Raw genomic sequence first — 25707 nt, 5'->3', positions numbered from 1 at the left:
AGCCCACGGCAGAGACTGGAGTGACGCAGCCACAGCCGCAAGCCAAGGAAAGCCTGGAGCCCCCAGAAGCTGAAAGAGGCAAGGAAGGATTCTCCCGTCAAGGCCAGGAGGGAGCATGGCCCTGCTGACACCTTAAGTTTGGCCTCAGAAACTGTGAGAGAAGCAATGCCTGTAGTAATAAGCCACCCAGTTTGTGGTCATTTGTTCTAGCAGCCACAGGAAATGAAAACAGTGGCCTTTGGCAAGCACAGTTCAACTCTCGGAATTTCCCTCGCATGTGACGAGATATGGTCCCAAGGCTCAGGGCACACGCAAGTTGCATGGATGTACCACACGTAGCTTGCTCAGCACCCCTCCCCAACAATGCTCCCCAGAGATGGTCCAGAGGACATTCCTTCATCAGAGCATAAAGCAAGTGCTGGTGGGAGAACCAGGACTCCTGAGCAGCATGCGAGGAAGGCCGGCTGGAGGGCAGTGGGATTGCGCCGTGCTGGATGAGGTCTGTTTGCCCCTCCACATCTACTCTCCACCCGGTTCCTGCCCCAGGAGGCTGACCTGTATGCATGCAGGGAGCCCTTCTATGCAGTCCGTTCAGGCCCTCTCCTGGGGTGCTGTCCCTAGGCCACCGTGACTGCAGGCACAGGTAACTTTCTCAATGGATAGGAACACCACCCCAGGTGCTCCGGCCAGCACAGTAAACCCTGAATTCCTTTTCCTGAAGTTGGACTCCAGCAAGCCTTAGGATCCATTCTCCTCCTCCTGACACCCTTAGGATCCATTCTCCTCCTCCTGACACCCTTGGAGTCCGTGGCCGTGATTCTTCCCAGACTCCTGCCACAGGGATGGATGAAGTCATACTACATTTTCAGTGATAGCTGTGTACAGTGAGCCTTGTACTTTTTGATCTGGGATTTTCTGGAATCAGACTCTTTCCATTGCCTGGAGGTTGTGAGGGGCGATGAGAGTGAAGCCTGCAGGATCAGCAGCAGCTGGAGAGACAACTGTCCCAGTACCTTAAGTGAAAGCTGTTTCTGCAGGAGGAAGCAGGCAGGGGGCTGAGATGAAGGGATTGGGAGGCTCAGCGTTCTCAATTCTCAGCCTCCTCTGTGTCGACCCGTATTTCAGGGTCCCGCTCCTTTCCCATCAGTGCCCTTAGCATTAAGGACCTGACAGGGGTCAGCATTTCATTGGCAATGCTGCTCTGCAGACCTTAAAGCCAGGCCTGGGCTGGGCTTCAGCCATTTCTCTCCTACAACTACAGGGGATGGGGGAGTTCCAGCAGGGCTAGAACTCACTGCATTCACTTCCTGTGGCTGCTGGAACAAATGACCACAGACTGGGCGGCTTCTAACTACAGGCATTGCTTCTCCCACAGTTTCTGAGGCCAAACTTAAGGTGTCGGCAGGGCCATGCTCCCTCCTGGCCTCGACGGGAGGATCCTTCATTGCCTCTTTCAGCTTCTGGTGGCCCCAGGCTTTCCTTGTCTTGTGGCTGCATCACTCTTCTCTGCCATGGGCTTCACGTGATCACCTTTCAGTGTCTGTGTCTCTTCTCTTATTTTCTATTTATTTATTTACTTATTTGAGACAGAGTTTCGCTCTGTCACCCAGGCCAGAGTGCAGTGGGTGACTCACTCTACAACTACAGCTCACTACAACCTCTGTCTCCTGGGTACAAGCGATTCTCCTGCCTCAGCCTCCCAGTTGGGAGGCTGGGACTATAGGCACATGCCACCACGTCCGGCTGATTTTTGTATTTTTAGTAGAGACAGGGTCTCACCACGTTGGCTCGGCTGGTCTTGAACTCCCGACCTCAATTTTCATCTGTGTTCTGCATTGGATCCTAAGTAACTTTAACTTGTCCTTTTCCCTGTACACACTCAAGGCCCATCCAAAGCAGCCAGGTGACCCCACCTTCTTCATAGTCATCCTCGTTGCCATTGTGCCTGCTTCACAGCCATTTGGCCTCCACTGCCTCGCTCTGCTCTCGTCCACTTTCCTCGGCCATGGCCATGGGTACTTTGAATGCCCATGATGCTCCTGCCTGCCATTGAGTAAGTATCAGAGTGCTGTTGCTCATTCCTTAAATAGCTGAGCGATCCTCTCCCCAGTCCCATTTTGAGAGTATGTCTCCCAAGACCACATTGTTAGTCATTAGGAAAATGCAAATTAAAAACCACAATGAGATACCACTACACACTTATTGGAAAGGCTAGGCTGGGCGCAGTGGTGGCTCACGCCTGTAATCCCAGCACTTTGGGATGCTGAGGTTGGCGGATCACTTGAGGTCAGGATTTTGAGACCAGCCTGTTCAACATGGCAAAACCCCATCTCTACTAAAAAGAAAAAAAAAATTAGCTGGGTGTGGTGGTGCCCACCTGTAATCCACTTGGGAGGCTGAGGCATGAGAATCGCTTGAACCAGAGAGGTGGAGGTTGCAGTGAGCTGAGATCATGCCACTGACTCCAGCCTGAATGACACAGTGACACTCTGCCAAAAAAAAAAGAGCTAAAATTAGAAAGACTATTCCAAATGTTAATGAGAATGTGGATGAACTGGAACACACACACTCCTGGTAGCAACAGAAAATGGAAAACAGTTTGGCAGTACCATAAAAAGTGACATTACACCTACCATATGATCCAGCCATTCCATCCATAAATACCTAAGGGAAATAAAAGCATCTGTCCACACCAAGACTTGCACAGGAATGTTCCCAGCTACTTTACATGTAGTAGCCCAAATTGAAATCAATGCAAATGCTCATCAACAGGTGAATGGATGGCTAAATCGTGGTATGTTCATAGAAAGGAACGCTATTCAGCAACCAAATGGAATGAACTATTGATGCATGCCACGTGGATGGATTTCAAAATAGTTACGCCATGTGAAAGAAGCCAGGCCAAAACAACAACAAAAAACCACTACGTACCATATGATTCCATTTCTACAAAAATCTAGAAAACGCTCATTAATCTATAGTGATGGAGCAGATCAGTGGTTGCCCGAGGTGGAGGTGGGGAACAGGGAGGGAAGGAGGAAAAGGTGGTTCAAGAAAACTTTCCAGGGTAATAGACAAGTCTGCTGTCCTGGTGGTGATGGTGTCTGTGATACTGTGAAACATATATTTGGTTTTCAACTCTTTTTGCTGGGATACAACTCCTAAAATCCTCAGACTCTTCAAGTGATGTCCTCTCCTATGCTAATGAGTTGACTGGTGGCTGGTAGCTCCCTAGGTAGCTTCGGGATGGGGCTGGTACCGGAAAGACCAAGGCAGGATTAGAGGGTTGGGACTTTCAGCCCCATTCCCCAACCTCAGGGAGGGGAGAGGGGCTGAAGGTTGAGTTGATCACCAATGGCCGGTGATGTAGTCAATCATACCTAGGTAATGAAGCTCCCATAAAAACCCAAGAGGACTGGATGTGGGGAGATTTCAGACAGCTGAACATTTGGAGGCTTACAAGGAACTGAACAACACCTCATCCGTGTGCCAGGAGGGTAGTGCATCCCAACTCCACCAGGACAGAGGCTCCTGTCCTCAGGACCCTTCCAGACCTCTCCCTGTGTCTCTCTTTATCTGGCTGTTTATCTGTGTCCTTCAAAATATCCTTTGTAATGAACTGGTAAACATAAACGTTTCCCTGAGTACTGTGAGCCCCTCTAGCAAATTCACTGAACCAAAGAGGGGTTGTGGGAACCCCAGTTCATAGTCACAAGGTCCAAAGGCCCAGACTTATACGCGCCTGAGTGTGGACAGGAGCCATCTTGGGCACTGAGCCCTCAACCTGTATCCGACGCTGTCTCCAGGTAGATGGTGTCAGAATTGAATTGGAGGACACCTAGCTGATGTTGGCTGCAGAATTGATTGGTTGCTTCCTGGTGGGGAAAACACAACCCCCAACACGTTTGATCACAGAAGCCTTCTGTGTTGATTGTTATGGTGTGAAAGCAGAGGAAAAACACAGATGAGTTGGTTTTTTCACACATGGTGTCACAGGTGTATATGTCAACACTTAAATTGTACATTTTACACATGTGCAGTTTATCGTATATCAATTATACGTCAATAAAACTGTTTTTTAAAAATCCTTGGCCAGGCACAGTGGCTCACGCCTGTAATCCCAAAACTTTGGGAGGCCGAGGTGGGTGGATCACCTGAGGTCAGGAGTTCGAGACCAGCCTGGCCAACATGGCGAAACCCCATTTCTACTAAAGGTACAAAAATTAGCTGGGCATGGTGGCGGGTGCCTGTAGTCCCAGCTACTCAGGAGGCTGAAACAGGAGAATCCCTTGAACCCTGGAGGAGGAGGTTGCAGTGAGCCAAGATCGCACCACTGCACTCCAGCCTGGGTGACAGAGGGAGACTCCATCTCAAAAAAACAAACAAACAAAAAAATCCTCTCTGTTCAAATAAGTGGCAAAGTTTCTGTACCCTCGTGACACAGGTAGTTCTGGTTCAGGGTCAGAGCTCCCTGTGGGATCTTGGAGTCTCTGTGAGCTTTGCTTCTTTGACATCATAAAAGTTGACCAAAAGTGAAGCAGAGGTGGTTTGGCCTGGAATATGTTTCAGGCAAGCATCATGGGCAGTTCCAGTGCCCTAGCTGAAGTGACACAGCTTCTCACCCTTGTTTCTGATGTTTGCTGTCTCATAGGTGAAGCAATTGGCCTCACTACTGCTAAATACTTTAAAATTACGTATACTTTTCAGTGGCATAAATGTTCATTTCTGAGTTAACAAATGCTAAGTGGCATACACGTTTTTTTAACCAAGTAAAACATTGACTCAAAAATTTCCCATCTCTACAAAACATTTTGCCGGGTGTGGTGGCTTACGCCTGTAATCTCAGCACTTTGGAAGGCTGAGGCGGGTCTATCACGATGTCAGGAGTTCAAGACCAGCCTGGCCAATATGGTGAAACCCCATCTCTACTAAAAATACAAAAATTAGCTAGGCGTGGTGGCGTGTGCCCGTAGTCCCAGCTGCTCAGGCGGCTGAGGCAGAAGAATCGCTTGAACCCAGGAGGCAGAGGTTGCAGTGAGCTGAGATGGCGTCACTGCACTCAGGCCTGGGTGACAGAGCGAGACTCCATCTCAAAACAAAAACAAAACCCCAAGTAATCCAATTAAAAAATGGACAAAAGATCTGAATAGACACTTCTCAAAAGAGGACATACAAATGGCCAACAGGTATTTGAAAAAATACTCAACATCACTCATCATCAGAGAATTGCAAAGCAAAAGCACAATGAGATATCACTTCAACTTCACCCCAGTTAACATGGCTTTTATCAAAAAGACAAAAAATAACAGATGCTGGCAAGGAGGCAGAGAAAAGAGAACTCGTACACTGTTGTATAAATCAGTACAGCTATTATGGAGAACAGTACGGAGGTTCCTTTAAAAACTACAAGTAGAACTACCCTATGATCCAGCAGTCCCACTGCTGGGTATATACCCAAAAGAAAGGAAATCAATATATCGAAGATATGTCTTCAATATCCCACACTTATTGAAGCATTATTCACAACAGCTAAGATATGGAATCAAAAGTGTCCATCCATGAAGCTGGGAGCAGTGGCTCACGCCTGTAATCCCAGCAGTTTGGGAGGCCAAGGTGGGCGGATCACTTGAGGTCAGGAGTTTGAAACCAGCCTGGCCAACATGGTGAAACCCAGTCTCTACTAAAAACACAAAAATTAGCCAGGTGTAGTGGTGGGTGCCTGTAATCCCAGCTACTCAGGAGGCTGAGGCACGAGAATCACTTGAACCTGGGAGACAGAGGTTGCAGTGAGCCGAAATTGTGCCACTGAACTCCAGCCTGGGTGACAGAGTGAGACTCTGTCTCTCCCCCAAAAAAAAAGAAAAAGAAAAAAAGTGCCCATCAATGGATGAATGGATTTTAAAATGTGGTACATATTCACAATGGAATATTACACAGCCATAAAAAGAATAAAATCTTGTCATTTGCAATAACATAAATGGAACTACTAAGGACATGTTAAGTGAAATAAGCCAGGCACAGAAAGACAAATATTGCACTCATATGTGAGACCATTTTTCTCATGGAGATAGAGAATAGAACGGTGATTACCAGGGATTATAAAGAGGGAATGATTAATGGGCACAAAAGTAGAGATAGATTAGAAGGAATATGATCTAGTGTTCAGTAGCACAATAGGGTGATTTAGTTAATAATTTATTGTGTATTTCAAAGTAACTAGAAGAGTAGAATTGGAATGTTCCTAACACAAAGAAATGATACATGTTTGAAGTGACCAGTTACCCTGATTTGATCATTACACATTGTAGGTTTGTATCAAATTATCACATGTACCCATAAATTTATATGACTATTACATATCCACAAAAATTTTCAAAATACAGAAAAAAAAGTTCGCAGTTTTAGGAGAATTGCAAAGAAAACAGAAGTCTCAAAGAGGTCAGCAGCCCCTCATGGGGAGGAAGAGGGGCTGACTCCCTTTGCATTGGTGTTGGGGGGCTAATGAAAGCCCAGTGATGTAAACAACCTCTCTGACCTTTAACCCTGGCCCTTCCTCCCACTGCCCCAGATTCTATGCCCACCAGCCCCCAAGGGACAAGATTTGCCAGGCTGAGGGAAGGCACATGACCTTTTGTGCATTGTGAGCATGTTTGATGCTGTTGGAGGCAGTGTGCCCAAGAGTACCCCGGACAACTCCGGATTTTGTACAGCCACATAGTGCTTATTTGGCTCAGACTTCGGCAGCAAGGGCCTGCGGACAAGCTGTCCTGGGTGACCTCCTCTGCAGCTTGAGATACCCATGCAGATGCAGGAAGACAAAAGCTTCTCAGCTAGCATCTACAGCCATGCGCAATAACTTACACTGGCTGACAGTTTGCATCTGTTGGGAGATAACTGACCCATTTCTCACATGAAAGCAGAGACTGTGGCTCTCAAACCACTCTGGGTATCAGAATCATCTTGGGTGCTTGCTAAACCTACCTACTTCCCTCAGAGTTTAGGGGGAGTTTCCAGCCGGCAGCTTTTAATTCAACTTCTCTCATGTTACAGTGTCACCAGCTGGAGAACCACAAATCCAGAACCAGGGTGTCACCTTGGAAAATGCTGGAATAGGCGATAATTAGAAGTAGGTTATTATTAACCATAAAGTAAAATGTCTGACCATTGTTCTTTAAGTCCAAGATTAAAGAAATCCTCACTTCGCAGGAATTAGCTGTGTACCACAAGAGGGTGCCATTGTCGCAAAGTTGCGGCACTGCCCTTCCAGCCCTTTGTTATATTCAATACGCTATCCAAGGAAATTTTGAAAAATTATTTTTCTATGTTAAAAGGCTAAAAAAAGACATGACACAAGGCTCTAATATTATGGAAGGTCCGAGAATAAAGTACAAGGAGGAACACATAGAAAACAAGGGAAATAAGGCTGGGTGCCGTGGCTCAGGAACCTGTAATCCCAACACTCCAGGAGGCCAAGGCCGGAAGATCACTTGACCAGCCTGGGAAACAGAGCGAGACCCCATCTCGAAAAAAAAAAAAAAAAAAAAAGTTAGGCCTGTAGTCCTAGCTACTTGGGAGGCTGAGGTGAGAGGATGGCTTGAGCCTGGGAGGTCAAGGTTGCCCTGAGCCAGGATGACTCCATTGCACTCCAGCCTGGGTGACAGAGTGAGACCCTGTCTTTAAAAAAAAATCATGGCCGGGCGCAGTGGCTCACACCTGTAATCCCAGCACTTTGGGAGGCCAAGGCAGGTGGATCACCTCAGGTCAGGAGTTCAAGACCAGCCTGGCCAACATGGTGAAAACCCGTCTCTACTAAAAATACAAAATTAGGCGGGCGTGGTGGCAGGCACCTATAATCCCAGCTACTTGGGAGGCTGAAGCAGGAGAATCACTTGAACCCAGGAGGCGGAGGTTACAGTGAGCCAAGATCACGCCTTTGCACTCCAGCCTGGGCAACAAGAACAAAACTTCGTCTAAAAACCACAAAAAGGGCCAGGCACGGTGGCTCCCGCCTGTGATCCCAGCACTTTGGGAGGCCAACATGGGCAGATCATGAGGTCAAGAGATTGAGGCCATTCTGGCCAATATGGTGAAACCCTGTCTCTACTAAAAATACAAAAATTAGCTGGGCGTGGTGGTGCACATCTGTGGTCCCAGCTACTGGGGAGGCTGAGGCAGGAGACTCGCTTGAACTGGGAAGCGGAGGTTGCAGTGAGCTGAGATCGCGCCACTGCACGCCAGTCTGGAGACAGAGCGAGACTCTGTCTCAAAGAAAAAAGAATGTGTGATATATACATAAATATATATATATATCACATATACTATATATATATATAAATTATATATATATATACACACATCGGTGATATCAATGATATTTATCAGTGCCCAATTGGGAAATCTTGCGCACACACTTCAACTGCCCTCATTTTCTCCACCCCCGATTAGGCCATCACTTTTATTTCTTGTGCATCCCTCTAGTGTTTTGTTATAAAAACACTAGCAAACTTCTTATTCTTTCTGCTTTCTGTTTTGTGCCATTTCAGTAGAGAGAGCGCCTCCTTGCTGTGGTTTACAGCTGCACAATAGTTCATTCTCTGACGGGTGCGCCTTTGTGTATTTATCCATTCCCCTATACATGAACACTGGGGTCTCATCTTTTACTATCAGAAACAGTGTCGCAGAGAATAACCTCGTTCAAGTGTCATTTTGTACTGGTATGGCTGGAGGACAAATCTCAGAAGCAGGACTGTGGGGTCGAAAGCAAATGCACTCGTAATGTGTAATGTTGACAGTGAGCCACGATCACTCCACCGCACTCCAGCCTGGGTGACAGAGTGAGACCCTGTCTTTAAAAAAATGGAAATAAAAATTCACACTTACATTCAGACAAAACCGCCCTCCCAGTGGGTTTGTATGACTTTGCTCTCCCGCAAGCATGTTGGGAAAGCCTCTATTTCCACAGACTCCTCCGAGTGAATATACATACGGTGATTATTTTGAATTCCTAGAGAGGCCTTAATTGCCAAGTTTGGATAACAACATTTATCACCCATGAGGTGTGCATTAAGAGTATTTATGACCCCAGCATGGGCTTGATAGCATAACAGGGTGTGAGAAGGATCAATGACCTGGGGCCATTTAGCCATGAGTATTATGGTGACAGTGTTTTCTCTTGCATTGTACTTTCAGCTGTTTGTAGATCCCTATTTCTGCTGCCTCAATTTGTAGCTTAAACCGTCTTCTGCAGCGTGAATGTTTTTCCCAGTTTTATGCTTTATTAGGCCTCCGGTGGGAATCGAATCTGAGCTGCACATCTGGCCCCAGCTGCGCTGAGCCCTCAGGTGGCCATGCTGCTGCCCAGCTGTCCAGTGCCTGGGTTCCTACAGGGAGTTCCCTCCTGTGGATAGGAGCTTTGTCTTTGTGCAAACTTCCCAGCTGTGGAAACTCTGGCACGGCTTTAAGGATCAATGCATTTCTTGGCAAGGGATGGGAAAGGCAAACTCCTCTCCACAAGGATTAAGTCTTACACCAGAAGCCAACTGTCCTCAGCCTCTGCAGTGAGGTTGTCTCCTAAAGAACATTCAGGCTGGTTCCCAGTAGTGCCTGTGCTGGCGGCACCCAACGTTTTCTAGTTAGGAAGATCACATCCCATCTGGCTGGTCCACATGGTTGTACTGAACTTAAATCTCTTTTGTGTCTCTATCATACACATGAAAGCTCACACACACACACACACACACATTGTGTGAGAAGCACTCACACTGACTCAGCGTCTGATGGAAACAGTGTACACAGCTGATAAGCACTGAAGGACTTTGCAGAACACCCAGGGCTGGATAGGCCAGTGTGTGAAACCAGAACGGGAGCCCTGCTCACTTGCCCTTTCCTGCATCTGACTGGAAATGCTACAAACAGAAGGAAATATTGAGCGAAATTAACAACCTCATGAGGATCTTGCTTGTAAGTTTAATAGCAGCATTCATAATGAAGCAGCGTTTTATTGGGTTAACAGAGGTTAAGTGGCAATATTAGTAAAGTGGTCATTATAGATTTTCTTCTTTGCAGGCAGTGAACAGAACCTTCTGAAAGGATGGATGATTATAACTCCTCAGCATTCACTGTTTCTTAAAACAGGCCTTTCTGAAAGTTTTTTTTCTTTAATAAAAATTACCACTTTTTCCAAGGACCCCTGTTTGAGGCGAGAGTGGAGAGGCTTCATCTTTAAAGAAGCTCTTACAGGGAACTCTGTCGGTCGTTTGAGGCTTGCTGCCAACAAACAATTGAGGTATTTACCAAGGGTTTCCAAGAAATTGCTGCAAATTATATGAAATGTTATACTGGTAACAGACGTTCAATGTATTAGCAACAGAAAAAAAATGTGAAGTGTGTGGGAACAAAGTTGCCATCTGTGAGAAAATGCTCAGTAAGGTAGGTGGCGAGGAACTTTAATAATGTGTCATAAAGAGTCACACTCATGAACACAGAAGGGAAGTTAAGTGATCTGGGATTTTTGAACACATTTCTGAATACTGGTCTGGAATCACTATGGAGGACCGTTTAACGTGATCCAGCAGAAAGACTCATTTGGAGACAGAGCCAGACTCCCGGAGCCCCTCCAGGTGGAACTCACTCCACGCAGAGCTCAGACTCGGTCCCACACTCCTGATCCCTGATCCATCACAGCCCACCTCTTGGGCCACTCCTGTGCCATTGGGACTTTCATGGAATAACTACAGTTAAGGGCTTCCTTACAAGTGTTCCTGGTAACAGTTAATACCTCCCCTTCTTTTATGATGAGAAAAATGGTCAATGATTCCCTCAACAGAGAAGGCCGGTAGCACAGTGAAATCAAGAAGCCCGCAACATGAAAAGTCTTTCCTCAGCTCCCTGCAGTGAAATCCCTATAAATGCGAATCACCCTGCCTTCTCCTTACCTTTAAAAATTACTTAGGGTGAGGGGGCTTTAGGATGAGGACAGCCTTGGCCCCCAGGGGGCTGTGGGGAAGGACGCATGTGTGTGCACTGGGGGCAGATGTTCCAGACCCTCGTTGTCCTCCCTGGCTCCTTGCTGGTATTGACTAGTGGGGCTGGGCGTGGGACAGGCCTTCATACTGGGGGTACCAGTCCTGTCCAGCTGTTTGAGCCTCTGGCTGTCACTGAAGTTCTTGATTCCAGGTATTTGCTACTGGCTGTGAAATCCCCACTTAGGATAGCCTTGTCTCCTGAGCCAGGCCCCTTACTGGGACACTTTTGGATTCTTCCCCAGGAGAACTGCCTCAGCTCAACAATCCAGCTGCTCCTTCTAGATGTACTAGAGCTTGCCCTCCTGCTCCTAGGCTGCGTGCCGGAATTATAGGACCTCAGTTTCTCTCTTCTCCTTCCAACCCTCTCTTGGCCTGGCATATCCCTCTTCTCCCAGAGGGACTTCCCGTATGTCTTACTCTCCTTCTCCAGGGAATTGTAAGCCCTCAGGCTCAGCCTTTACAAAGAAAAGGGTATCCTTTCCACATTACGAAAGACCCCCATTAAGCCTGCAGGTGAGACAGGTGAGACTGTTAACCTAGGAACTGAGGGACAACTAGGAACCAGGATATTGAGGAGGACAAAATATTTGGCATCCTCAGAATATTATTCCCATCACATATTTATATACTTTTTTTTTGTTTTTTTCTTGAGACGGAGTTTCGCTGTTGTCGCCCAGGCTGCAGTGCAATGGCACGATCTCGGCTCACAGCAACCTCCGCCTCCCGGGTTCAAGCGATTCTCCTGCCTCAGCCTCCCGAGTAGCTGGGATTACAGGCATGCACCACCACCCCCGGCTAATTTTGTATTTTTAATAGAGTCGGGGGTTTCTCCATGTTGGTCAGGTTGGTCTCGAACTCCTGACCTCAGGCGATCCGCCCGCCTCAGCCTCCCAGAGTGCTGGGTTTACAGGCGTGCGCCACCGCGCCCGGCCAGCTTTTCACTGGACACTAGTTTCGAAGAAAACTAGGTAAGTCTAAAGCAGGTTAGAAAATATTGAAATCGTTGAATATGCCACAAAATTGAACATCTGAATCTGGCCAGATTCGTGCTTCATGTAAATCACTGTGAATGATGGGGCTGCTGAATTTGGGGGATCTGGTGACTCCTCGGCATTTGTGGTTTATGGTCTTACTGGAAACCTTTTTCGATGGTTTTCGAGCCTGTAATTCATGGTTGTATGTTCTGTATTTTTCCCAAGAGCACTGCTGGAATCCTGTATTCACTGCATAATGAGTATTTTATTTTTAGATGTGGATCACCCCTTAGGGAGGGACTCTGTGGGAAGGTAGGTAATGAACTATTTTTAATATAAATCACAAGTGTCAAAGAAAGTGGTAATATCCAAAGAATAAACAAGAGTGACCACCATTCAGGTGCCGAGAAGGTATCTGAAGCTCCCACAGGCATTTTAAACTGTGTGATAGTATTTCAACCATTTGGTCAACAATGAAGAAAGATCCAAGGATTGCCCCAGGCATGTGTTTATTTGATTCAATGCAGGTAACTTCTCAGGCCCAGGGAAACACTTTGCCCTTCAAAAGTTTCATTAGAAAACCCCAATATACTGGTGACTAAGTAACAAGACTGAAACTCTACACAAACTTTCGCTGTATGGAGACCTCCGCTTTTGCTGCCTTAGCTGAAGTATTGTAAAGGAAATGTATAAAACTTAAAATCCAGAGTAGAGGATCTGGGACCCAAAATCCGTCTTTAGAAATCCACGGCACTTTCACAGACGGACTATATTAAAATACTGAGAAAGTCCCAGGCTGGGGGTACTAGCCGGCTCTCTGCCCACACAGTATGTAAATGAAAGTAGGGTTTACCATCCAGGGCATTAACATCATTTTCCTTGTCTTCAAGATCCATTAAATGCTAGTACTGTATGAGGAGCGTGGACCTTAAATATTAAAGATGGCTTTTTCTTCTTCTTCTTCTTCTTTAGCGTAGAAACTAGCAACAGGGAACAAGGTAACTGAATTCACGGTCCACTCGCAGGCGCGCACGTCCCCAGGGCTCCGGGACGGCTGTTCCCTGCGTGCGGCCGCGGGACTGCGGACAAAGCTGCAGTGTGGTCGGGAGCGCGGGGCCGGGAGCGGGAGGCCGGCCCGGCGGCAGGAAGGGCGTGGCCGTGGGGTGCAGCGAGGACGGCCTGTGCGGGAGGAACGTGCGCAGCGTGGAGTCTGGGGGCCGAGAAGCCCCCACTGCAAGGCTGGCTCCTGAGATTCGCGCCCGGGCGCCGCGGTGCAGGAACCGGCCGCCCTCGCGGGGACGCCCTTGCGCCGGGTGCCAGGTGCGGATAACGGGCAGCTCCGGCCCCGCGGGCGCCGGGCGGGAGCCCACGCCCCCTCCGCCCGCCAGCTCCAGTCGCAGACCGCGCGGGCGGGGCGGGGCGCCCGAGAGGGCTTTTTTTTTTTTTTTTTTTTTTTTTGGTCAAACTTTGGCCACGTGAACCGCCCCTCATTCACTTTTGCGCCAATCGCGCGGCGCGGACGGATCCCGAGAGGGGCCACGGCTCGCCGCCGGCGGGGCCACTTCATAACGCGCTGTGCGTGACGTGAGGGGCTCCTGCTGCAATGGCGAGCTAAGCCGGAGGATGTGCAGCTGCGGCGGCGGCGCCGGCTACGAAGAGGACGGGGACAGGCGCCGTGCGAACCGAGCCCAGCCAGCCGGAGGACGCGGGCAGGGCGGGACGGGAGCCCGGACTCGTCTGCCGCCGCCGTCGCCGTCGTGCCGGCCCCGCGTCCCCGCGCGCGAGCGGGAGGAGCCGCCGCCACCTCGCGCCCGAGCCGCCGCTAGCGCGCGCCGGGCATGGTCCCCTCTTAAAGGCGCAGGCCGCGGCGGCGGGGGCGGGCGTGCGGAACAAAGCGCCGGCGCGGGGCCTGCGGGCGGCTCGGGGGCCGCGATGGGCGCGGCGGGCCCGCGGCGGCGGCGGCGCTGCCCGGGCCGGGCCTCGCGGCGCTAGGGCGGGCTGGCCTCCGCGGGCGGGGGCAGCGGGCTGAGGGCGCGCGGAGCCTGCGGCGGCGGCGGCGGCGGCGGCGGCGGCCCGGCGGGCGGAGCGGCGCGGGCATGGCCGCGCGCGGCCGGCGCGCCTGGCTCAGCGTGCTGCTCGGGCTCGTCCTGGGCTTCGTGCTGGCCTCGCGGCTCGTCCTGCCCCGTGCTTCCGAGCTGAAGCGAGCGGGCCCACGGCGCCGCGCCAGCCCCGAGGGCTGCCGGTCCGGGCAGGCGGCGGCTTCCCAGGCCGGCGGGGCGCGCGGCGATGAGCGCGGGGCGCAGCTCTGGCCGCCCGGCTCGGACCCAGATGGCGGCCCGCGCGACAGGAGCTTTCTCTTCGTGGGAGTCATGACCGCCCAGAAATACCTGCAGACCCGCGCCGTGGCCGCCTACAGGTGAGCGCCTGCTCCCCGGGCACCGCCTCCTGCGTCCGGCATCCCGGCGTCCGGCATCCCGGGTGCTCTCCTGGCTCTCGCCTCCGCCCGCTTCCTAGGCCCTTCTTGGGCTTCCGGTGGGATCGGGTTGCCTCTCGGGAGACGCCGGGCCGAGGGAGAAAAGATCAGAGGCGGGATGGTGAGCGCAGCGCTCAAGAACATGGCCTTTGGGGTCAAATGGACTAGTGTGGCCTCGCTGGGTGTGCCTCTCACCCTGATGAAGGCGTTTTAGCCTTTACAAATCGAAGCTTCTCGTTAAAAGGGCCCGACAGATCGGGTCTCCCTCATAATGTTGGAAAACTCATAGCACAGTACCTGATAGTGGAGGCAGTTGGGGCTGATATTGGATTCCCTAAAATGTGCACCTTTGTCCTTGCAAAGCTAGAGCCCGTGTACATTAATCTAGTTCTAGAACCTTTCCACATCATACTCTCACATTTCGCAGTTGGCGGCACTCCTATAAATGAAAGAGAATGCCCGCAGCACATTGGACCACACCAGTCTGTTGAGTAAAGAGAGAGAGAACCTTGGGGAAAAGCAGTTCTTGGCCCTTGGTAGATTCAGTGGAAAACTGCATTCTGGTGTTAATTAGTTCAGCTTGGTGGTGTATGCATGTTATCCAGTAACTGGGCTCTAGTTGGCCAAATGAGTCATAAAAGCAGCTGGAATTGTGTTCAGGTTTAACAAAGGGATTAGCCAATGTAGTCTTTAGAAGGGAGATGATTTTGGAATGGCTGGCATGGTTAGAATCAGATTTGTATTGGAGTGAATTTGAAGTTGGAGAGGGTTGTAGACTCGATAAAGGGATTTGATGGAAACCCTATATGTGTGAAGTATAGAGACACTTACTGTATGGAAAAAGTTTGGGTCTTATCCAGCCACAGAGCAAACCAATGTGTGGGGAATGGTTTTAGAGCATCAATGGTCTGGGAATGAAATTTCAGAGCAGCCAGTGCTGAGCCAGGCTAAGCTGGTTGCTGTTTGTTCTTATAACCAATACCTTCACACTTCAGTTTTTAAATGCAGTCTTGGTCAGATTTTTCAGGCACTAGATGTTGTGAGGGGAAAAGCATATATGGTCCTTTAGTGTCCTTTAGTAAAGGACTGAGAAATTAGGTGAAAGTGGTCTTCAGTGACTGCCCCTTGAATGGCTTGATCCCCGTTCCTGCACATTTCCATTAGGGTCCTGCTGAAGTCCAGAACCCACATTCCGCCAGGAAGGGTCCTGAGTGGCTTGAAAAGCTTAGAATGCAGGTATTGTAAATACAGACTAATGCAGGCCGGGTGCCGTGGCTCGCGCCTGTAATCCTAGCACTTTGGGAGGCCGAGGCGGGCGGATCGCCTGAGGTCAGGAGTTCGACACCAGCCTGACCAATATGGTGAAACCCCGTCTCTACTCAAGAGTACAAAAATTAGCCGGGTGTGGTGGCGTGCACCTGTAGTCCCAGCCACTCAGGAGGCTGAGGCAGGAGAATCGCTTGAACCCAGGAGGCGGAGGTTGCAATGAGCCAAGATCATGCCGCTGCACTCCAGCCTGGGCTACAGAGTGAGACTCCATCTCAAAAAAAAAAAAAAAAAAAAAAAAAAAAAAAAAATTCTATCTATCTATCGATCGATAGATAGAGATACATAGACTAATGCAGTGATTTGGGAACCAGCCTATCAGGATCTCTCCCAGATCTACCTTGCATTACCTGAGGTTTTATGGGATTATTTTTTTTTGACCAGAGAAACAGCCGCATCAGAAATCGAGGATGAGCCATATAGATTATTTACAGCATGGTTTTGAAAGTAAATCCGCATGACTAGTGTGGTGATAGACCATGTGAAATCACAGTTTTGGGGACAGTTACCAAACCAGTTAGTACAAACAGTAAATTAGGTAACTCCCTTATTTCCCCCATGCCCCCTGAACCAAATGCATTTTCATGGTTACGGTATCAATATATTCAAATCAGTGGGGGGCCTAATGCACCAGCAATACTCAGAAAATGTAATGCAGGCCGGGCACGGTGGCTCACGCCTGTAATCCCAGCACTTTGGGAAGCTGAGGCGGGCGGATCATGAGGTCAGGAGATTAAGACCATCCTGGCTAACACGGTGAAACCCCATCTCTACGGAAAATGCAAAAAAAAAAAAAAAAAAAAAAAAATTAGCCGGGCTTGGTGGCAGGTGCCTGTAGTCCCAGCTACTCGGGAGGCTGAGGCAGGAGAATGGCGTAAACCCAGGAGGCAGAGGTTGCTGTGATCCGAGATTGCGTCACTGCACTCCATCCTGGGGGGCAGAGCAAGACTCCGTCTCAAAAAAAAGAAAATAAGTAAAAGAAAATGTAATGCAAACTAGAACTACTGTTTCACACTTGGAGATGGTTTTCCAAACTCGAGCTTAACGCTCTTACTTTTGGCCTCCTTTCCACATCTCTTCCCTCATCTTTTTCTGGATGTAAGATTTAATCTCATTGTTTATTTATTATTTTTTTTTCAGGTGGTTAGGGGAAAGCAGAAACACAGTTTGCCCCCAGGCCGGGTTCTCCCTTTCTTTTGACACCTCTGCCTTTCTGAGAAGGGAAAACGCCTACCAGGAGATAGTGTCCAGCTAATGTCACTCCAGCTTTCTCACAGAAGTTTCCTTTTCTCTCTCAGATCTTAAGAAGTCAGAGTGCGTGGAGCCTGGAGGTGGACCTGCCCTGCCAGTTAGGGTTCTTTGCCTCTTGCCTGCCAACCCTGTGTTTAGACTGACTGCAGGAGTTGGCACAAGACGATTTTAGCCTTAAGGCTAAAAGTTAAGGAACTTTTGGGGAGGGCCTCAATTGGGATGGAGGTTATAGGGTATAACATATGATTACAGTTTTACTCTGCTTTGCAGCCCAGACCAAAAGTCCACACTGAGCTCTTAAATTGGAAATTCCATGCACAGTTCAGTATAAAAGTAAGCTTGACTCTTCTAGCACAAGGTAGAACTCTAGTTTGGAAATCGATGTGCTGAGCTTTACATTTCTCCTGAAAGGTAAATTCATTCTTCATCTTATCGAAAACTGTAGTTTTGTTTTTTAAAAAAAAACAAAAAAACAACTGTTGTTTGGCTTATAGATGAAGGAGATGCCAGCACTTTCAGTAAGATGATACTTTGGTGTAGAATACTGAAAATGTCAGAATTTAGGTGTAGGGACTAGTACCTAGCAACCTCTTCATTCCAACAACTCTGAGATCCAGAAAGGGGCTAAAAAAGCTTTTGAAAATCCAAGGAGATATGCCTGTCCACACTAAAGGCACAGCACTTTGATGATAGAACATCTCCATCATTATACATTTTTACTTTCTAGACCTGCCATCTGCTTGAGGGGTGGATGGGGGCCACCAAGATATAGCAGGGCAGTGACAGCTGATAGCAGACAAGAAACAGATTTTTTCAAAGCAGGTGAGACGAAACTCAAAATGTAGCAGGTGAGAGACCAGCCAGGGCTGAGCTTTGGAGGCCCTGAGTGACACAGTAGCTGTGGAGTTAATAGGAGTGATCCTGATTCGTTACTTAGGATCCATTTCTTTGTAAAGCACATGCATGCATGGCCCCTCTGGCCCCCGACCCTGAGTCCTGGGGGACACTGCAATACACGGCTTGCTGTCATGTTCTTTAGTCAGAGGGACGACACTAAAAAGAGGGTTTCTGCTAGTGATGGATGCTGTAGAGAAAATAGAACAGGGTTGGGGCAGGGCAAGTGTGTCCTCTCTGTGTTAGGTGATTAGGGAAGAGTTTGGAGAGAGTGTCATCTGGGCTGAGATTTGATCATGAAGAGCCAGTTGTGTGAGTATCATTGATGAGCATGAGGGCCAAGGAAGCACCGGGAAGTCCCAAGGCAGGGACTGGCTTGGAAAGGAACACCAAGAAGGCCAGTAAAAGAAAGAAAGCCAAGAAGGCCAGTAAAAGAAGAGCCCCAAGAAGGGGCTCGCTAGTGTCCAGTCTTGTAAAGTTTCATCCTGAGTGAATTAGAAAGCCACTGGAGGGTTTATGCAGGGAAAGGAGGTGGGTAGCTGGGGTTCTGTAAATTAACACATAAAATAATTTATTTTGACTCATCTGCAAGTGTGTGTTCTAGGTAATTTCGCTTTAAAATGGTACTGTGATTCCTCTGAAGTCATTTATTATGCAAATTAAGGACAGCTTGTCAGAACCTCTGGGTTTCTTGTGTCTTGCATTACTAGCTGCAATTCGTATTTTTCCCATATTTAAACATTTTCTTCTTAGTTATGTTCTGTGATATATGGAAGGGAAATGTTCATGTAGTTCAGTCTATGTCTTTCCCTTTCTGATTTTAGTTTCCTCTACCCCAGGTTCACAGTTACTGTCCTGGAGAGATTTTTAAAGGTAACGTTTCCTTCCTAATTCTAGAAAGGGCAGAAATCATCTCAACTTTATTTTTTCCCCAAATAGTATGTGGTCGCAGCACCACGTACCGTTGACTAAGTTCTCATTTCCCTACCAGTTTGAAATGCCATCTTTGTCATGCTCAGAATTCTTGGGTATGTTTCTGGACTTCATGTTTTGTTCCGTTGATCTTTCTGTCTGTTCTTGTGCCAGTACCACCCATTGAAATTATTGGAGGTTGAATAATATTTTCATATCCGGTGGACAAGTTCCCCTTTGTTATTCATCTGCTTCAAACATTTCTTGGCTACACTTACCTTTTCTTGCTGAGAGAGTTTTTATGCTATTTAGATTTTTTTAATCAACGTTTTGATTTAAAAGAAAAAGCCACACATATTTTGCTTATTCGTCCATTTTTATGCCCAGAACCTTGAGCTAATCCAACACCTTTTGTTTGTTTTGGTTCTTACCCTCTCTGGGCTGAAGATGGGGAATAGTTTTGTTCTTTTTTTATGTTGTCAGAAGAAAGAGGTGGATGGTTTCCCTTCTTTGCACCAAGATTGAACAAGGGCACCATTACAGATTAGCATCAGTCTGTAGGGGACTGTGGGAAGAAAGTTTGAGAAGCATTACCTTGAGATGTAGGAATCTTATTTCAAGATACTGTTATCAGTGAATGATCTCTTCCTAATGCTTTAAATGAAGACGGACTGTTCCTCTACCAACCTTAATGAGATCCTCCTATCTTATACATCTGAATTCATTTCCTTATTTCTTGAGCTAAGTAAACCATGTTTATCTTGAAACGGTTCAGAGCAGTCCTCACTTTCTTAGATAGAATTCAACTTGGCAAACATTTATACAGAAGGCTTTTCCATGTAAAATCCAAATAATCAACCTGTAAGTGAACTTTTGGAGCACCAAGCCATTTCAGATCGTGAACTTCCTGTAGGAGACTAGGGAACCATGTGGCTCTGAAAATGAGTGTAGTTTTTTATGTCAGGTTCAAGATCTTGATGCGCTCAAACAATATTCCAGGGATTTCCAGGGATGGCTGTGGCTGTCAATAGCGGATTGTGCGTGACTGTTTCCATTGCACCGGCAGCTTCACGTTCCCCTGTCTGTTAACTAAGCTGCTCTTTATTAACAGTAGATTCCAAATACAGGGCCCTAGTCTCTGCAGAGTTCATCGTGTCAGAAGGAAACGAGCGAGGGTATTGGTTGATGAGGGCTGTCAGGGTGCATGAACTAATCACTGTGGGGGAACAGAAGAAAGAGGCTTACACCCAGTGGGTGATGGATCAAGAAATGTCTCACCCACACTCCCACCCTTTTTTTACCCACTAGCTGAGTCTTGGAAGATGAAGAGGCGTTTTTGAGGCAGAGACAACTACAGGTTTCCTACAACATGAAATGGCAGGAGTTAGTGAAGGAGCGATGGGAAAGGCCAGCTCTTTGGGGCTAGGTGTAGGCTGTGGGTGGTAGAGTGGTGGGCAGGGACATGGAGGGAAGGTCTGCGTGCCAGGCTTTGTGTGGTTGCTGTCCAGAGCTATTGGTGACATTTCGGCAGGACAGTAGCCTGATGGGATGTGTGTTTTGGAAGATCAGCCCAGCGGTGTTGCTGCTGCAGAGGGTGGCTAGAGTTGGTCAAGTACCGGTACCTAGCTAGAGTTGGACAGGACCGGTACCTGTTGAGGGACGCTTGGGTAGCATTTATCAAGAAGTCTAAAATGCAGCTCTCTTGAGGTCTAGCAATTCCTCTAGAATTTTTTCCAAAGGAATTTTAAAGGTGTGCTTAAATGTGTACATATGAAGTGGAAATTTCAGGTATTTTAGGTGTCCTGCTTTAGGAGATAAGGACCAAAATTGACTTAACTGATTCATCCATACTGTGGTCTGCATCTCTAACAAGTAAAAATGGTGTGGCTGAAATACTTTTATTGACATGAGGAGAGGTTCAGAATATACTTAAGTGAAAGTAAACTGTAAAACAGTATGGCCAGTACAAAGCCCTCTGTGCTTAAAGTAAAACAGGAGTGTATGTTTGTGTAGCATAGAAAAGGAAACATCAAAGGATGTACTCACTGTGACGCCAAGTGATCTTTTACATTCTTCTTAGCTCTTTTCTATATATTCTGGTTTTTCTACAGTAAGCAGTTATTTTGTAATAAAGCTACAGTAAAACCACAAAAAGATGTCAGCTCTGAGAGAAACTGCGTTCCATTTTGAGCACGTTAGGCTGCTGGCATGGAGGTCCACTAGGCACGGAGCTGCAGCCCGTTCTCGTTTCAGTCAGTTACCAGTAATTCTGTCCTGAAGTGACAGAACTAGCTTAGCACACATTTACTTGGTTAGTGTCACGACTGTTTTCCTCAGTTACTGTAACTTCACGCTTCCAGGTGACATTGGGGAGGATCTGGTGGCAGCATTTTCAGTGCAGGGGCCTCAGCTTTTGTATCTTAATGTAAATACTCAGTGCTTCCACCTGTTGTTGAGGCCTTTTTGGCTTCTGGTTCCGGATGGCACTGGGTGAACAAGAAAACCTAGCTACAGTTTACAAGCATAAAAGCTGTCCATCTTCTCACCTGAATTCAGTGTCATCTCTGAAGCATTTATAGCTGCAGCATTTATTCTGTAGACAAATACATTTTCTGGATGATTACAAATAAGGTCCAGTCTGCTCTGATATGGTGTCAAGTTGATGCCTCTAAACCAAAAGCCTGAGGATTATTGACTGTAGGTGTTGAGGCCATTGAAATTGTGGTTTTCTAGGTGGACCATAGGCGCAAAGGCTGTTACACGTTGCTCGGCGTGTTTCCGATGGCAGTGTCTGCAGGTAATTGGGCACAATTTAGAGGCGCACACGGATCCAGACACAGAATGTGGCCTCAGAAGCTAACACTGGAATCAAGTTGTCTGGCCTTCAGTTAAATCCAGCCCAAGCACTGCAAAGTTGTCCTTGACCGGCAGGTTTTGTCCAGGTTTTCAAGTCGCCAAGCCGTGCACGCTGGGAGTGGGTCTGAAAGTGGTTGAAGTGTGTGTAAGGCTGGTCTCCTTATCCACGATGACTGTTTGTCCAGCCTTAGCAGCATCCGTGAGACTGGAAAAGTGATGTGGGTGATCACCTGGGAGGCGCGTGTGTGGGATGGAGAGCCAGTGTGGAGGCTGTGGGGCCAGGGTGGCTGGTGACAGTGGTTAGGTGGGCTTTATACAGGACGGTGCCTCAGTTCAGGGAGACGGTGATTTGCAAAGTGGTCGGCCAGAACAAGTTCAGGCTGGTTTAATTGTTGGCATTAAACGATACTGATTTTTGGTTCATGTGGATCATTAAGTATTAGTCACATATTTATACTTCTAAGGGTACAGCAGCGATATGCAAATTATAAAAGGAGCTCTCCAACACTTTCAAGCTTTGGAAATGTCTCGTGAGATCAGAATTCATCTTCTGTCATTTACACTCCAAATTTTAATTCTGATGTTTCAAAAGTGGCCTATTTGTGGTCTCTGTTCCCATTGTTTGCCGTGAACCTGGGCTCAAAGGGCGGGCTCCTTGTAGCTCTTAATACCTTGGAATGCCGTCTGGGCTTGTGCCCAGGCCATTGTTGAAGTGGGAAGCTGTAATCCACCCTGCCAACAGCTTAATTAAGAAAAAAAAGGGCTCTTTACTGCTTGCTTTCCCCTCAAGTCTATTTTTTAGGATGGACAGTAAGGAGTATAATTTGGTTTTTCTTTTAAAATAATTTTCCCACCATTCACAGCCTCTGTTACATTTTCCCACCTCCTTTCAAAAAGGGTTTGAGATTGGACAGGTCATAAGGACGTGCACGATGAGACAGTTAAAGGTTTTGAAAGAGGAAACCACATACCCGGAAACCACATACCCGGAAACCACATGCACAGAAGTGGGAAACTGCAGCTGAATGCATTTGCTGCAGAGCTTTTGGGACCAAGGCAGAAGATGGAAATGAGGGATTGAACAGTGTTTGCAACATCCTGCCGGAGGGGATTCCTTCCGGCCGAGGAGAGGCCCGTGGCATCACTTGGTGGCCTTGAGAGACCTCTGCCTTTTCTGAAGGCTGTGGCTCTGACTGGCAGCATAGAGTGGTGCCCTCCGTGTACTTTTTTGGAGGATGAACTTGGACTGCTGCTCCATCACCCTGTGCTTCCTGTAAGGATACCTCCATCATTGACCTCGGGAGAAGTTTCCCTCGGGCCTTAGTATCTGAAAGAGTTTTTACACTTAACCCTGAACAGTAGGACACAGTCTCGTGACTTCTCATGGCGCCTGCTGAAAAGTTTGTAGCTGAATTTGGGCCCACCACTAGCACATCCGTAGGTCACGTGATGGCAGGTAGGTCTCAGCACAAGAGCACTTTGCAGTTGAAGTGGTGGCTCCTGAGAGTGCTCTCACTGAGTCAGGGTTTGCCCTGGGCAGGGCAGCCCCCACCAGGATTTGCCTTTCATTCCTTGCGTAAGGGTTTCCTACTCTTCCTTTTCTTTGGTCTCATTTTCTTGCTGATTTTTCTCATCCTGTATGCATTTTGGTTAAGTTGTCTTAAATCCCTTCTGTAACAGGGGAGAATGTAAATACAGCTGGCCCTGCTATCTGCTACATCTGTGGATTCCACCATCCATGGATTGAAAATATTTGGGGGGAAAAACAATAGAAAATAACAATAATAAAAACAATACAAGTAAATACAATATAGTATAACGACTAGTTACATAGCATTTACATTGTATTAGGTATTATAAGTAATCTAGAGACGATTTAAAGTATACAGGAGGGTATGTGAAGGTTTAAGCAAATACTGCACCATTTTATATCAGGGACTAAAGCGTCTGTGGATTTTGGGGTCCTGGGATCATTCCGTCTTGGATGATAAGGAACAGCTGTATATACCCTTAATTCCTATTGTCCATCAGTTCTACAAAGAGAAAAACCCATATCCTCCCTTCTTTAACTTCCAAGATGATTTTATCATGAGTCCTTTCAAACTGACTGCCGTGTAGCCATCAGACAGCACATGTAATAGTGATTTCGGGGAACTCACAGAAAATCTCCCCACCTTTTTAATGGTAACTAGTAGAATAACTATTAAAGCTTAAAAATCACAATCGAAACGACTCAATCTTACTCCATTTTTCTTTCAGTTTTTCTTGTTGGATAAAAAAATTTTATTACAAAAGTAAAAATTCTCTGTTGTTACATGTTTTGATTTCTTTGGTTGCTTGTTAGCCTCAAAGCTTTTGCCCAGTTAAAACTTTTTTTCCAGCTCTAAATATACCTGTTGCAGAAAACTTAGAAAATTTAGAAAACACAAAGAAGACTATTGGCCGGGCGCGATGGCTTCTGCCGGTAATCCCAGCCCTTTGGGAGGCCGAGGTGGGCGGATCACAAGGTCAGGAGTTCGAGACCAGCCTGACCAACATGGTGAAACCCTGTCTCAACTATAAGTACAAAAATTAGCTGGACGTGGTGGCAGGTGCCTGTAATCCCAGCTACTCCGAAGGCTGAGGCAGGAGAATCGTTTGAACCCGGGAGACGGAGGTTGCAGTGAAATCACGCTGTTGCACTCCAGCCTGGGCGACAGGGCCAGACTCCGTCTCAGAAAACAAAAAAAAAGACTATTAAATCCTTTCTGGTTTTCCCATCCAAAAATAACCACGGTGAATACTTTGGGGGTGGAGTTGTACGTTATTTTATTTTTGTATATGTACTTTTGTTCCCTTGGTAAGCCACATCACAAGTATATACTGTTGCCTGCTTTTTAAGCTTACCCGTATATTATGAATATTTACCGAGGACAAGAGTCATGCTATTGATGCAGTTTTGTACAGAAGTGTATTTTATGTAGTTTTTCTTAAAACAACACTGAATGGAAGTGGAGACTATGATATTAACCCATTTATGCCTAGAGTTCCATTATTGGAACGCTAAGCTTGTGGGAGTTATTTATATCCCGCTCAAGGTTATCACCAAAGTCTGATTTTTTTTCCACACAAAAAAATCGCAACCTCTGACATAAATGGGTTAAGTCCTAACCAGCAAAGGCATTCCTTAGCTAAGCTAATACTGGTCCAGCTGAATTACTTAACTGTGATTTAACTCAGTGTAGGAATAGCGTTTGGAAACCTAGAGTGATGGAGGATTCACTTGGCACTCTCAGGTTTCAGCTGTCTTATCTGGGCTTGAGCAAGAGTTGGATATCAGTTCATTGAAAATGAGCTTTTTCTGGCAAGGCCTCTGCAAACGTTTTGTCATTTCAATTAAGTGAGAGTTCTTTGCTCCCGGTAACAAATGTGTTGATGGCAAAGCTGACGTTTGCTTATGAAAATGAAGGAACTGGACTTGTTGATATTGCAGAAGAGGGGACAGCTTGCTTCTTTGGGGGCATTCCCTTCAATTATTTGAAATTATTAATGCATCCCCTCCTCCTTCTCAGGATGGTGGTGAATCACGATTTATGTTCCAGAACTCGTTCACTTTGTGGAGCTCTTCAAGTTAAAGGACCCTAATTGAAAAGATTATAATTTCTTAAGATTGGAGGGTTTACAAAGACTTGACATTGAGAGATTTCCCTCAAACCAACCACCAGTCATTTAGAACAGAAAAGGACAACATGAGGTTTTTCCCTGAGTTACCTAAAAAGGAACAGATAATAATTGGGTGGAGTTACCATAAAACTGTAGGGTTGAGGTTAGACTGTTTTTAAAATTAATTGGTTTCTCTTCTTGGGCAAATTACACCATTTCAAGTCATAGTTGAGGCATTAATTGCGTACGTGCTGGTTGTACTGCTGGGGCCTCTTTCACTGTATTCTTCCTGGTGGGGCACACGGGAAGCAGGGCCAAACTAAAATGAAGTTTCATCCTCAGTCTAATAGGGAAG

General features: G+C 47.2%; 1 protein-coding gene across 1 annotated transcript in view; it reads left to right on the top strand.

Annotated features, from left to right (window-relative positions):
• Positions 1 to 13487: 13487 nt before the first annotated feature.
• Positions 13488 to 25707, top strand: part of CHSY1 (chondroitin sulfate synthase 1) — a 78943-nt gene continuing 66723 nt past the window's right edge. The window contains 1 exon segment of the mRNA NM_001396069.1: positions 13488 to 14414. Within this exon segment, the coding sequence (NP_001382998.1) occupies positions 14095 to 14414 (320 nt within the window). The 5' untranslated portion in view covers positions 13488 to 14094.

Source organism: Pan troglodytes, chromosome 16, assembly GCF_028858775.2.
Source record: "Pan troglodytes isolate AG18354 chromosome 16, NHGRI_mPanTro3-v2.0_pri, whole genome shotgun sequence".
Taxonomy (NCBI): domain Eukaryota; kingdom Metazoa; phylum Chordata; class Mammalia; order Primates; family Hominidae; genus Pan; species Pan troglodytes.
The sequence above is the reverse complement of the archived record's forward strand: the minus strand, read 5'-3'. Positions and strand labels throughout refer to the sequence as shown.